The sequence below is a fragment of the Alexandromys fortis genome, unplaced genomic scaffold (genome assembly GCF_014885135.2).
Source record: "Alexandromys fortis isolate MF-2015 unplaced genomic scaffold, M_Fortis_MF-2015_v1.1 scaffold_14, whole genome shotgun sequence".
Classification (NCBI taxonomy): domain Eukaryota; kingdom Metazoa; phylum Chordata; class Mammalia; order Rodentia; family Cricetidae; genus Alexandromys; species Alexandromys fortis.
Window position 1 is genome coordinate 13,694,834 of NW_026067910.1, and position 13,608 is coordinate 13,708,441.

Genomic DNA, 13,608 nt, shown 5'->3' on the forward strand with positions numbered 1-13,608 from the left:
CTCTTCACATACTATTTTTTTTCTCTTGGCATCCATTTTTTGTTTGTTTGTTTGGCTGTCCAAAGGTTTTTATTTTTGGCTGTCCTGGAACTCTCTGTAGACCACACTGGCCTTGAATTCAGAGATCCACCTGCCTCTGGTTCTGGAGTGCTGGGATTAAAGATGTGTGTCACCACTACCTGGCCAGCATCCATTTTTTAATCCCTGTTTCTATCATATTGAATGCTGTTTGGAGTTTTTCATCTTCTTGAATTTCTTTTTAAGTTTTGTTTTACTGTAAAGTTGATCATAATACAAAAGTGTATAGTTGCTGGGCATGGTGGTACATGGCTACAGGAGGCAGAGGCAGGAGGGTTTCTGTGAGTTCCATCCTGCCTCAAGAATAAGAGTAATACTAGAGCAAGCTCTTGGGTAGCTGGCACCTAGGCTGAAATTTATTCATTCTCACCAGTTCCACTTGTTTAAATACTGATGGCTCCAAGTGTGTATTCCAGAGTTCAGCTACCCGATGATTCTCTCTTTCAGCTAGTGCCATTTTCTGGTTGTGTGTATGTGTAGTGTGTGTGTGTGTGTGTGTGTGTGTATGTGTAATGGGTATGGTGTGGTATGTGTATGGGGGTGGTTATATATCTCAGATTTGACTATTAAGCTGTTTTTTTTTCTTTGGGTTTCTCTAATCTTATCACTGGCATGATTATCATCTTCCCTTTAGGTCTCTTATGTGCTAAGCTTTTGAGCTTCTTCATTTTTTCTGTGTACACTGATTTTTCATGAGTAATTTTTCCATTTGTCTGCCTTCTTCATGGTCAGAGCTGCTGTGTTTCACAAGTTAGCATTCTTCATTTCTGTTTCATTTATCTGATCAAACATTTTCAACATGAACTCTATTCTTGTAAGATAGGTTCATGTTCTACTCACTTATGTAGCTTACTGGTGAATACTTCATACTTGGAAAGTGTTGGTCGTTTTAATAAGGTGCATTTTACTGTTCAAAATAATAAGGTGAAATATTTGCTTAATTGTGTGCATACAATTAAGATTACAAACAAACACACATTTTATGTAGGTAAATGTGGGTTTGCATGGGCATAAAAGTATTTTCGGCTAAACTAAAGAAAAGAATGATGCTCTGTTTGATGGAATAATTTTCTACCTTCGCTTTCTTTCTCTTTAGGAAAAGCTAGTAGAAAAAACCAGAAATGGCGAGGACCAGATGAAAACATCAGGGCAAATCTTCGTCAATATGGCTTAGAGAAGTTTTATCTTGATGTCTTGGTTTCAGATGCCTCCAAGCCTTCCTGGAGGAAGGGAACGTATTTTGATGCAATCATCACAGATCGTGAGTTTATTTTCTACAAAGTAGGAAGGGGGTTAGTTTTCTGAAATTGGTACATTTTAAGTATAAATATATCAACACATGAGAAACGCCCACTTGTACTAGGGTTCTTCCCACTCTTCTTCAAAATCAATATAAAAATTATGACGAGAAAGCAGGTTGTTAATTTTAGTACTTAAGGGTTTGTAGTTTCATTTTAGCAAATACATTTATTTCCTGTCTGTACATAATTTGCCATCCATTTTCCCTCCCATTTGCTGGCCATCAGTGTATCAACTAGAGCCAGTGTTGTTTGTGGTTTCTGTGTCAATCTCTGGGCTTTCAGTGATCTTCCATTTAGGTGAGCCTCCCTCTATAGCACCTGTTTTCACCAGCATCTTCTTTCTGGACATAGAGAGTGGGGTTGTGCAAACTGCTGGGCTCCTGCACCAACTAGCTCTAGAACACTACATGAAAACTTAGGTTCTGTGCTCGTGAATCGTCTGCATTTGGGGCGCCTTGTCAAAACAGATGTGCCTTTTTCACAGGGTTGCTAATAATCTTTGTAAAAATTTTTGTAATTAAAATCTTGGTAGTAATTGGTAAATAATGCAAAGTTAAGACCTTTTGTCTCAGCCATTTTTTGTTCTTTGCCTTAGAGGATTTCAAATCTAACAAGAAATTTCTTACAGCATTAAGATGCCATTGTGAATATACATTATGACAATTTGGAACCTTTTATTATTTACTGTTTTTTTTCTCCCAGTATGGTATTTTTCTTCCAATACTTTATTGTCGATTTTCTGAGAAAAACGATAGTATCTTAGCCACAGTATGTCTGTCTGTCTGTCTGTCTGTCTGTCTATCTATCTATCTATCTATCTATCTATCTATCTTGTTTTGTCGATACAGGGTTTCTCTGTGTAACAGCCGTAGCTGTCCTGGAACTAGCTGTGTAGACCAGGCTGGCCTCAAACTCACAGAGATTTCCCTGCCTCTGCCTCCCAAGTGCTGGGATTAAAGGTGTGCGCCACCACCGCCTGGCTTAATGGTTTTATTTTTCATTTTTCTTTTTTGATTAGCAATCAACTTTACTAAGTTGACACAATAATCAACAGTTTGTTAGCCAGTTTTGTCAGTTAAACCACAAATATTATGAACTACTTTTTCCCTTGAATTCAGGATTTACTTCAGAGTCAGACATTGCATTTAATAATTTCTGGGCCTTTGTTACTTAACAGTATGTCCACAACCTTATTGTGTCTTTATATTGTGGAGATTTTTGAAGACAAAGTTGTCCCTTCCTGAGCATTTTTTGTTAAATATTTTCGGGTGGAATGATGCATGGGTGATGATTCTTTCCATCCGTGGATATCACATTTGATCACCTGTGATGTATACCTGTCCCTCATTGGCGATGGGCTGACTTGACTGTCCTGCTGTTTTTTCCTGCCTAGCTCCATATGGTATCAGAGAATCTACAAGAAGGTCAGGTTCACAGAAGGAAATACCAAAGGGAATAGAAAAGTGGTAAGTGAAATTTAAATGTAACGAATTATCACTTTGAAAAACTTATTGATTTTTTCTTTTATAATTACTGTGAGCAATTTTAAACTTTTTACTGATTTTGTAATATTTGTTCTCTGTTAGTCCAGAAAGCCACGTTCCTGTCTCCTTGAGTTATCATCTGAGTGATATGTTTTTTGACCTGTTAAACTTTGCAGCTGAGACCCTCGTACTGGGTGGAAGACTAGTCTATTGGTTACCAGTATATACACCAGAGTATGTAGTCTTTATTTTTAATGTTATTTTCTATTGTACTTGCATGCTTTAATCATCCTTGGTTTTTTATCTCTAACTTTGCTCCTATTTTTATATTTACTGTTTATCAGTAGCCTTGGTTTGTTTGTATACTAGTCCAAAATAGTCCCCTTCCTCTTATTAGTTGGGTGCTTTTGAACTTTTAATGTAAGGTATTGGCCAAACCACCACCTTTGGGACAGATATGCTTTTCATACTGTTTTTATATGGTGATTGAGCATAACTACTTTTTTACATTTTTTTAAAAACTAATTGTTAGAAAACTCACAAAAATGTACCAGAAAATCTGGGCATAATAGTATGTTTGTTATCTTGGAAGGCATAGCTGGGAGGTCAGAATTCAAAGTCAACATGGCTACCTCTTGATTTTGAGGTTAGTCTAGGCTATATAATATTTAAAAAAAAAAATAGTTGGTGGTCCTCGGACTTCCCACAGGTCAGGGAACCCTGATTGCTCTTTGGGCGGATGAGGAGGGGGGCTTGATCGGGGGAGGGGGACTTAATCGGGGGGAGAGGGAGGGAAATGGGAGGCGGTGGCAGGGAGGAGGCAGAAATCTTTAATAAATAAATAAATAAATTTAATAATAAAAAAAGAAATATATGTACCTACAAAATCTAAAATATTTGCATTTTGGCTCTTTGCCTGAAAAGTTTGTCAACCCTTTTGCTCAGTGTCTGGTATATTATATATCATAGATGTTTAGTAGCTGCTGCCTAATCGCAAAACACAAATCATTTTCAGAAATGTCCCTGAGTAACTCCTATGCCTGTTATTTCTAGTACTGGCTTTCTTACCTGCCTCTTATGACTACCTTAAATGCAATAAATATTTTCAACAACCTAAAACCAAGATAAAACATATGCATATATTTAAAGCTGTTTTATGTTGAACATGATTGGCTTTGTTCCTCCATAACTGGCAACTGTTGAATAGAGCTGTGTGCATCGATGAAGAGAAGGTGTCTGAATAAGATGTGGTATTAAAGGGGCCTGGAGAGAGGTTCAGTCGGTAAAAGTATGCCATCAAGCCTGGTGATTGGAGTTCAGTCATTGGGACCTACATAGTAGAAGGAGAGAATTGATTCCCATGAGTCATCCTCTCTCTCTGTCTCTCTCTCTCTCTCTGTCTCTCTCTCTGTCTCTCACACATACACACACTTTTTAAAAAAGGATAAGTTCTTAAGTTAATATTTATTTATTTATTATTTATATAGTATTCTGTTTGCAATGCCTGCAGGCCAGAAGAGGGCACCAGACCTCATTACAGATGGTTGTGAGCCACCCTGTGGTTGCTGGGAATTGAACTCAGGACCTTTGGAAGAGCAGGCAGTGCTCTTAACTACTGATCCATCTCTCCAGCCCAGTTCTTAAGTTTGAAAGACAGTATTAACATTATGGTTTAGTTATTTCTTTAACTTGCCACAGAAATCTTTTGAAAGGTATTAAGTATTTTAATACTTGTCTGTTCAATATATATTTGTTCAAAAGCAGTTAAGGACACTGGTAGCAGTGGTGGGTTAGGTACCTCAGGATTTGGAAGGTGTATAGCTTTTGCTTATTTTATAAACATTTATTTGAAGTGACTTTGGCCTAGCTTTAGTTATGCATTTGTTTATCAGTTGATTAGTATATGTATCCAGATTACTTAACACTGGCTTTATGTTTAGAACACTTGTTGCTCTTACAGAACACCTCATAACTGTACCTCTAATTCCAAGGGATCAGACGACTGCTTTTGGCCTTTGTAGCCACTAGGCACACACATGCTACACACACACACACACACACATACACACACGCACACTCACTCATAATAATCTAAAAAAATGTAATTTAGCCTCTTTATTTTAGAAAACAAGGAAAATTGTTTTCAAGAAGTACCGTGAGTTACCTAAATTTTCAAAGCTGCCCAGCTAATTGCATTTCTTATTCCCAGTGGTGTATCCTGCTGTCTGGTCTGTGCAGCTATAGATAGGGATTTATTACAATTTTCAGGAGAGCATTTGCCCACTTATATGTGAAATGGTTGTTACATTAAACAGTGTTTTCTAAAATGTGCTTCCCCACCCCCCGAAAGCGCACGGTTTTTGCTGGCAGTCTCGTGGGCACTCCAGCCACCTCTTTGTTTTTTTTTTTTTTTTTTCTGCTAAATGCTACTTGAAAATCTTGTATTTACTTGCTATTTCTCAGCACTTTCTCTTCTACCTGTGGCAGAAAGAAGTGACTTTTGTTTTAATTCAACTTGCAGTCCTTCCTTTAATTAAAAAACATTCTGAAAGACTTCTCAAATGTACAGAAAACGTTACAGTATAGTACAAAAAGCACTGATTTTCTGTCCCATGCACACACACACACACACACACACATATATATATATTAGCATAGATGGCCATTCCTCTATTCTGTATACACCCATTATTATTAATCTCTTTTTGTGTGTTTGTTTTGTGTTGTTTTTGAGGCAGGATCTCCTGTTGCCCAGGATGGCATTGAACTCCTCGTCTTCTTTCTCTGCCACCTGAGTGCTATGATTATATAGGTATGCACTCCTATATATGGCTACATTACTGAGCCCATGTGAAAAGTTAGGAGCGAATGCTCTCTTCCTACCCTGTATCCATGATTTTACCTTCCTGTCTGCCACCAACTCTGCTGTAACTGGAAATCACATTGGGAATGGCTGTGCTGTCTGTTCCTGGGAGCCTTTCAGATTTTCCTGGTCTGAGTTCTTCCAGGAAAATGTGCAATCTTACCTTTGCAGTGTCTTCAGGTCAAGGTGTCTCTCAGCCTTTCCTTATCGTTATTGTCATGGAAGTTCTATAGTTTTATAGTGTCCATAACCAGTATTTTTGGGTTGACCCTTGTTTCTGTTGTTTTTCTATTGCTGTGAAGAGACACAATGACCAAGGCAATTCATAAAAGAAAGCATTTGATTTGGGGGCTCGCAGTTGCTGGGGTTAGAGTCCATGATTATTAAGGTGGAGGGCATGGCAAAGAGCGGGCAAGGCATGGTGCTAGAGCAGTAGCTGAGGTTAACCTCTGCTCCTCTAGGGAGAGCGGGCAAGGCATAGTGCTAGAGCAGTAGCTGAGGTTAACATCTGCTCCTCTAGGGAGAGCGGGCAAGGCATGGTGCTAGAGCAGTAGCTGAGGTTAACATCTGCTCCTCTAGGGGGAGAGAGAGAGAGAGAATAGGAATGAATTCTAACCCATAGTAACATGCTTCATCTAGCAAGGCCACACCTCCTAACTCTTCCCAAACAGTTCTATCAACAGTGAACCAAGCATATGTGACGCTATGGGGACCATTCTCATTGAAAACTGTCCCAGCCCTCACCAGGCCTCGTGATGTTTCCTCTGTGACTCGACTGAACAAAAATGTTTTCTTTGTGGGAGCATTGTAAAACCGATCTTAGTGTCTGGCACCTTTATAAATCATCTGAATTTTGATCATCTGGCCATTTCATTTTGTCTGGTGTCTCTACTCTGAGTCATTATTTCCTCTCATACGGCAGATTTCTAGAAATGACACAATCTTCTCTATCAAAGTCTTGCTCACATTGACAACTTTTATTTGCTTCTCACGTTGTATTACAAACAGCACTGCTTTACTGTTGTGCTGGAAAGTGATAAACTATTCGTCATTCTTTATGCATTTGTGAGTCCGCATTGTACAAGTCTGCCCTTCCTTTGCTCATTTAGATTTAGTGGTATGGAATCATCAATTACTCTGTTCCTCTCATTAGACTCTTACATCTAGGCATTATACTAGACTCTTACAATCCAGTTCTCATATGCAATTAATATAAATGGCAAAATCCTGTGTGTGGGGTCTTTGGGTCCACAGTCATAGGGAAGCATCCTGGAATTCCTGGTACTGGAATTTTGTTCAGTTGCCTTAGGGCTTCTAGGAGTGCCTTTTGCTCCTCATGCCAGATGCCTGTGTTCACACTCGTTAGCCATAGTTTTATGTTACAGGCATAGACTGCTATAGGATTTTCTTAAGCACTCATTATGTATTACCTAATTACTTGTGTAGCTATAAAACCCTAGAATATCATTGCACATCTGACCCCTGCACCCTGTCCCAATTATTTCCTATCCTTGCTCCTATGGGGGTGTACTTACCTGCCTTTCAGATGCCTCTTTAAATCTGTAAAACACTCGGGCTAACACTATATAACAAGACCTTTTTACACACTCTGGGCAGGATCCCTGAGGGCTCACTGCAGTCCATTCCTTCCAAGCACATGCCACCTAGTGTCAATAAACTACAAGGCCCAGCGCAGCACAGAAAGGCCCCGTTACTTCTTGCAGTTCTTTTCTCAGAAGAGCAGTGTTCACGACAAGAATGGATGGATGGGGAACATTACCCTAAGATCTTTAAAGTCTCTAATCGTTCTTTGTGAACTATCCCAATTCCTCCCTCTGGAGTATTTCTTTAATGCACCCCCCCCCAAAAAAAAAAGAATAAGAGGTACAGGCTTGTGCTTAACATCTGGCCTGGGGTCAGGGGAGCCAGGGTGTCTTCTTCCAGGGTCTGACTGGCTCTGCACTTGTGCTGCTGCCTTCTGCTGCCCCTCTATGGGCCACATTTGACTCTCCATCCCCAGGGGGAAATTCCCCGTTCTTAGGACACACTCACTCCTTTTCGCTTGCACCTACGCCATCTCCATTTCCATTCACTGATGCTTATTGCTCCTGGGATCCAACAGGAAACAGTAGGTACCTGCCCCATCATCTGTCTAAGCCCAAATAATCTGCAGTTCAGCATGGGACGTTCCCGTTGCACTGTCTTCTATAGGCTTCCTTCTCTGCTGTGTTAGGGAAGTGGCTGTGGTGTTTCCCATTCCATAGAATTTCTTTTCTGAGTAGCAGTTGTCATAGTGGGAAGCCCTGGTATTTTCATGCTTTAATTCCCATTGGTAAACTGCTGTTCAGGCTTTAGGGACTTAGAGAAATTATAATCGCTTTTGGTCTTCTGTTAAGTTTTCCTCTTGGAAATTCCAGCTCTACACAATTCCTGACACATTTGCCTTTGACCTAGACGGAACCCATCATCCGCTATGTTTGGAGCACTTATGACAGCCTAAGTCGCTGGGGTCAGCAAAGCCACACAGTCCTGATATCTCTGCTGGATTGGCTAACCTCCTGACTTGTAGTGCATATAGTCCTGCCTTGTTTGGGGAGGTGAGCACAAGAAGTACTTCCCTCACTCCCAGTTCTCCTCCATGTTCATCTCCTTGCCTATTACGATTTGATTCTACTCACACATCCCAAATGTTCGGATCCCAGGAGACACTATTTAGAATTGGTATGACATGCACTCTTTGGAGTCGGACCCTTTCCACTCAGCTGGAAGAAGTGGTGAGGCTCTGCCTGCCTCCATTTTATCTTTATCCAGTTTGCCAATCAAATCAGGGCAACCATGAACGATTCCAGCTATATACAGTTAGTTCTTCATATCTGTTGTTTCTCAATCTGGATTTAGCCAATCTTAGATGCAAAATGGAGTTTGGGCTACTATAGTAGTTTTACGTGTACTGAATAGACTTTACTCTTGGCCATTTCCAAAGCTCTGCAGTATAGCAAGTTGCATTTCTATCATATTGGGTATTCTGAGTAATCTAGAGTTGATTTACAGAGTACTTGTTGCGGGAGGCTGCTTGTTGGTTTCCCAGCCGCCTGGCAGCTCAGACCTAAAATAATCACACAGAAACTGTATTAATTAAACCACTGCTTGGCCTGTTAGCTCTAACTTCTTACCTGCTAGATCTTATATTTTAATTTAACCCATTTCTAGTAATCTGTGTATCGCTACTTGGCTGTGGCTTACAGGGTAAAGTTCTGTCTGGCTCCCATAGGGCTACATGGCTTTTCTCTAACTCTGCTTCCATTCTCCCATTATTCAGTTTAGTTCTCCTCGCCTATCTAAGTTCTGTCCTATCAACAGGCCAAGGCAGTTTCTTTATTCACCAATGGTATTCACAGCATAAACAGGGGAATCCCACATCAAATACTGGAAATTATTAGTGTTATTGCAGATATCTACTGGTTTGAATGAATCCTTGGATTATAGTATGGAGAAGGTGTCCTACAACCAGTCTAAGATACAGAGGGGGGACTGTAAGAGGCTAGCGATCAGTAATGTTCCTTTATGGTTAAACAAACAAACACTATTTTATATGGTTTTAAAACAAATGCTGTGGTTTGTGCCTAGCAGGCACTTCTCAAAAAATAAACTTAGCTACTGATACCTTGTTTGAGCAATATTAAAGTTATTCATGTCAGAAATATAACTTAAAATTGCTTATTAAATTTGGATTTGACTTATTTTTTGTTTTCTAGTTATATAAGAGGCATAACTATGAGGAATTTATATTTGTTTATATTTAAGTGACATTTTAAAAACATGATTCAGTGTCAATAGAAGGTCTTTAAATTTCTTTAAAAAGTTAAGATTTCTACATAGAAGAGCTGGAATATGAGAACAATTTGAGCTACATAGTGAAAAGTAGGACCTTCTCTTCTAAAACCAAAAGTGTACATTCAAGTATGACAGATTCTGTTTTAGACATCCATTGATTTTGCTGTATATAAGTTTAATTTCAAAGTTATAGATTCTGTTTTTATTTTAAAATTTAGTCTCAGTCATGATGTGAAACTTATTTCTTCATATCATAAATATTTTCGGTGGGGAATCTAAATTTATATGGACTAGTTTTATTAAAAAGCATGTTATTTCTGACTATAGAATAAGTACTAAAGACTTATTAGACGAGGTAAAATTGAAATGGTCATGAGTGCCCTAAGGAAGAGCAAAGAATGACTTCAAGAGAATTCCTTCCCCTGATAATGGAGTGAAGTACAGCATGAACGTGCTTGGTGAGTGAGTGTTGAAGGTTTTGAGCATGTGATTGAGACAGTGAGGGGGAGAAAGTTGAAGGTCAGAGACACATGGAAGAGTCCCCAAGAGTGGTGGGCAGGGTGATGTTGACACATGAGAACAGCTGGCTGGGTTCAAGGTGCATAGTCAGTACCTTTCTCAGTTCTAGTTAGAGGTTTAAAGTTATCCATGTAACAAATGTGCAGAGACTACAGAACATGTAAAGGTTGCAAAAGGAAAGTAAAACCTGCAATCAGTGTTCTGCAGGCACCCACACAAATTGGGGAGGGGGTGCTTCCTGCTGCTCTTCTCCACTCTGCTCCAGCGGGGTCCCCCCATTGCTAGTTCCTTCTGCTAGACTCTTGCCTAGTGTGTTTGCTGGCCTGCTTTCTAGATGCCAGTCATCTCTGTTCATGTAGCACATCGCCCTCTAGCAACACTTGATCCACTCAGTGTCTTGTCCAGTGTTATTCCTAGTGAATGTGACCCAGGAACTAGTACAGTCTGTAGTGTTTACTTGTTGTTAGTTATTTGAATTATTTGATAAAGAACTTTAGATTTATTTACATATTTAATGGAGGTCTCAAGATATCACTAGCGTTTTTTAGGAATGTTTTCATTTTTCAGTGTAAAGTATATGCATGCTATTGTAGACTTTATAAAAATCCCCAGAGGAGTCATCCCTCTTGACTGTTAAGGGTGTGCTATGGAATGTACTTCTGTCTAATCTGCTTTTGTGGCCCCATTAGGGTGTATCACCATCTTGTAGTTCTGTGGTTTGACATTCTTCATCAAAACATATGGGTAGATTCTCCCTTCTTCCCTCCCTTCTCTCTCCATCTGTTTTCCTTTCACTGTTTCTTACTGTCTGTCCTTCTGTCCTTCCCTTCAAGGGTTAAAGTATTGAACTTCAGTTTTTGGTACCAGTACTTATAAAGTATTTGTAAAGTACAAGTAGATGACTTATGGATTGTGTGGGCACTGCACTTGGCTTCCATGGTGCCTGTGTAACTACTGCTATGAGATTTTCCTAACTGTCAGCTCTGTCTTCAGGTACACTGAAGAGATGGTGCCCTGGCACCCTTGCATGAAACTTATTAGCAATTGTGAGCAGAAGCTTTCCAGTCACACAGCAAGGCGCTTGATCACAATGGAAAAGGTGAAGGAATTTGAGGTATGTTGCCTACATTTATTTTTTTTGAAACTTGATCTTTCCAGATAGTTTTCCTGGAGTAGGATTTGGAAATGTTCCTCTTGATTTTGATGGTATAGGTGAGTTTAGGAAGAAGCAAGCTGAGGAAATTTGTGGCATTTGGTTGTTGTAGGAGTGGAATGGAGGGTTTTTTAGAAGAGCAGAAAACACTCACTGATGCCATGGGCTTTTTTAGGTGTCCTGTTGCAAAAGCATAACTCTCTGACTACAGACTTGAATGTTTGTGTTAATCTGTTAAGAATGTGTTCATGCACACACATGCCATGGCTCACATGTAGAAGTCAGGACACCTGAGGGAGTTGGTGCGCTTCTTCTACCATGTTGTTTCCAGGTCATCAGGCTCGGTGGCAGTCACCTTTACCTGTCGAGCCATCTCACCGGCTGAATTGTAAATTTTCATCGAGACAATGATTCTTTATTTAAGGAAACAAGGAAAATATCCTCATTTGTTAGAGTACAGTGTCAGTAATCATTCATTCTCATAGTCTCTCATTCTCTCTCTCTCTCTCTCTCTCTCTCTCTCTCTCTCTCTCTCACACACACACACACACACACACACACTATATTTAAGTTTTAATAACATTTATTACTTTCTATCTAGAGATCTAGATTAGAAGTGATGTAACTAGTACCTCATTTAATGCCACTTGAGTACCAGGACAAAATGTCCTTTGTGCTGTTCTTCTCTGAACTGACTGGCTCTCCCAAATGTATTGGCTGCTTGGACAAGCCTTGTTCTTATAGGGCAAGCAGAACAGTTGTGCCTGAATATTTTCTAATGCCCATCTCCACTCTGCATTTGATTGATTATCATCTAATTTATAACTTATGGGTCTTTCACAATAGTAATTGATACACTGCCTTTTGTGTCTGTCACTTTGCATCTTTCATCCCTTTCTCATTAGTTATCTGTCTTTAATTTAGATTCTTATTAGCACATAATTGGTTTACGCTGACAGATCCCAATCTTCCTCCTGTCTTGTTCATATCTATTAAGCAGATTCTCCTAAAATATGGCATTTATGTTACTTTATGCAAAATGTTTTAGTTAATAATTTTTACTAGTAGATAATGTTTTTTAAAGTTTTCAGCATGGTATAAATTATCCTCAGTAATTATCCTCCAACATCAAAACTTTTCAGGAAACTAAGCTATTCATCTAGATAAGTAGTTGATGGTTAACTACTAGATGTCTGGGTATTTTTATGCTTGGGTGTATAGATATATGTGGTTTGATGAGAATGCGAGGTAGTAGTTAAAAAAAACACAGCACCAACCTGTTTATGTTACAGCCTCATCTCTGCAATTACTATTTAGACAATAGATACTTATGGGATGGACACGGTTTTCCAGTGTGCTCCTAAAGTTTATCTGTGTACTTACATTTAAGAAGGGATATCACTACTAAACCATTGATACTACACATTTTGTACTGGATAATTTTCCTAATTAGAGTTCCTTGTGGAAATCAAGTCCTGTCCCAAGTATGACAATGTACCATTAATTGTTCAGAACGTTGCAGATCAGAAGCTCTCAAGAGTAGTTTCCTTATTTATTGGCACAGTGACAACCTTCAGAAATGTCCATTTTGAATCCAGTAGAAGCCCTGTATCTTACTGTCCATTGCAGTTGAGTGATCAGTACTGGCCGCTCTGACTCAAAGCCACCTGTTTGATGGTGGTAATGTGTTAAATACTTCCAGTTGCAGGCTTACTTCCATGTACCAACTACACTTTCTGTTTCCCTGAGTTACTTGTGCTGTTCTCAGGGCTGTTTACTCCAGGTAGAAGTGCCACAGTCTGATGACCTGAGTTTGATTCCTAGAACCCAGATGGAAGGCGAGAGCCAACTTTCACAAGATGTTCTCTGATGTGTGACACATGCAGCCACTCCCAAATGAAATAAGTAAATAAGTGTAGCTTTTAATATGTATATAAAGACTTAAGTTGAGAATAGAAAAAGGATCACAGTTCAAGTTTTTGGACTCAGTTTGCTTTGTAAGACACTTAAGTTCTTGGTTTACTTGATGCAAGACAGAACTAGGGCTCTATAGGTTAATTTCATAAAGGCTGATAAATTGCTGTATAAATATTTATAAGTGAATCGGTATTTTAAACTACAGAAATATCTCATGTTTGTGGAAGTGGGAAGTGCCAAGGTTGTTTTCTAGGAGGTGGAACTGCTCTCCTGGCATCTTGGTGTCTCCCTTGTTGCAGTGCCTCACACAGCCTTTGTTGGTCAGCCTGCCCATGTTGTCTCTTCCTTTTCACAAAGATACTGGTTACAGTGGATTAAGGCATACCATTATGACATCTTTTACCCTTAATTTCTGCCTCAAAGGCCTTGTCTTGAAATATAGATTTTGAAGTAAGTCTT

General features: G+C 39.3%; 1 protein-coding gene across 3 annotated transcripts in view; it reads left to right on the forward strand.

The window, feature by feature from the left end:
- Trmt11 (tRNA methyltransferase 11 homolog) overlaps nucleotides 1-13,608 on the forward strand; it is a 45,117-nt gene that overhangs the window by 19,304 nt on the left and 12,205 nt on the right. For all 3 annotated transcript variants that reach the window (XM_050138125.1, XM_050138128.1, XM_050138127.1), the window contains 4 exons: nucleotides 1,175-1,339; nucleotides 2,773-2,845; nucleotides 2,966-3,097; nucleotides 11,073-11,193. In XM_050138125.1, the coding sequence (XP_049994082.1) occupies nucleotides 1,175-1,339; nucleotides 2,773-2,845; nucleotides 2,966-3,097; nucleotides 11,073-11,193 (491 nt within the window). The remainder of the gene's footprint in view (nucleotides 1-1,174; nucleotides 1,340-2,772; nucleotides 2,846-2,965; nucleotides 3,098-11,072; nucleotides 11,194-13,608) is intronic.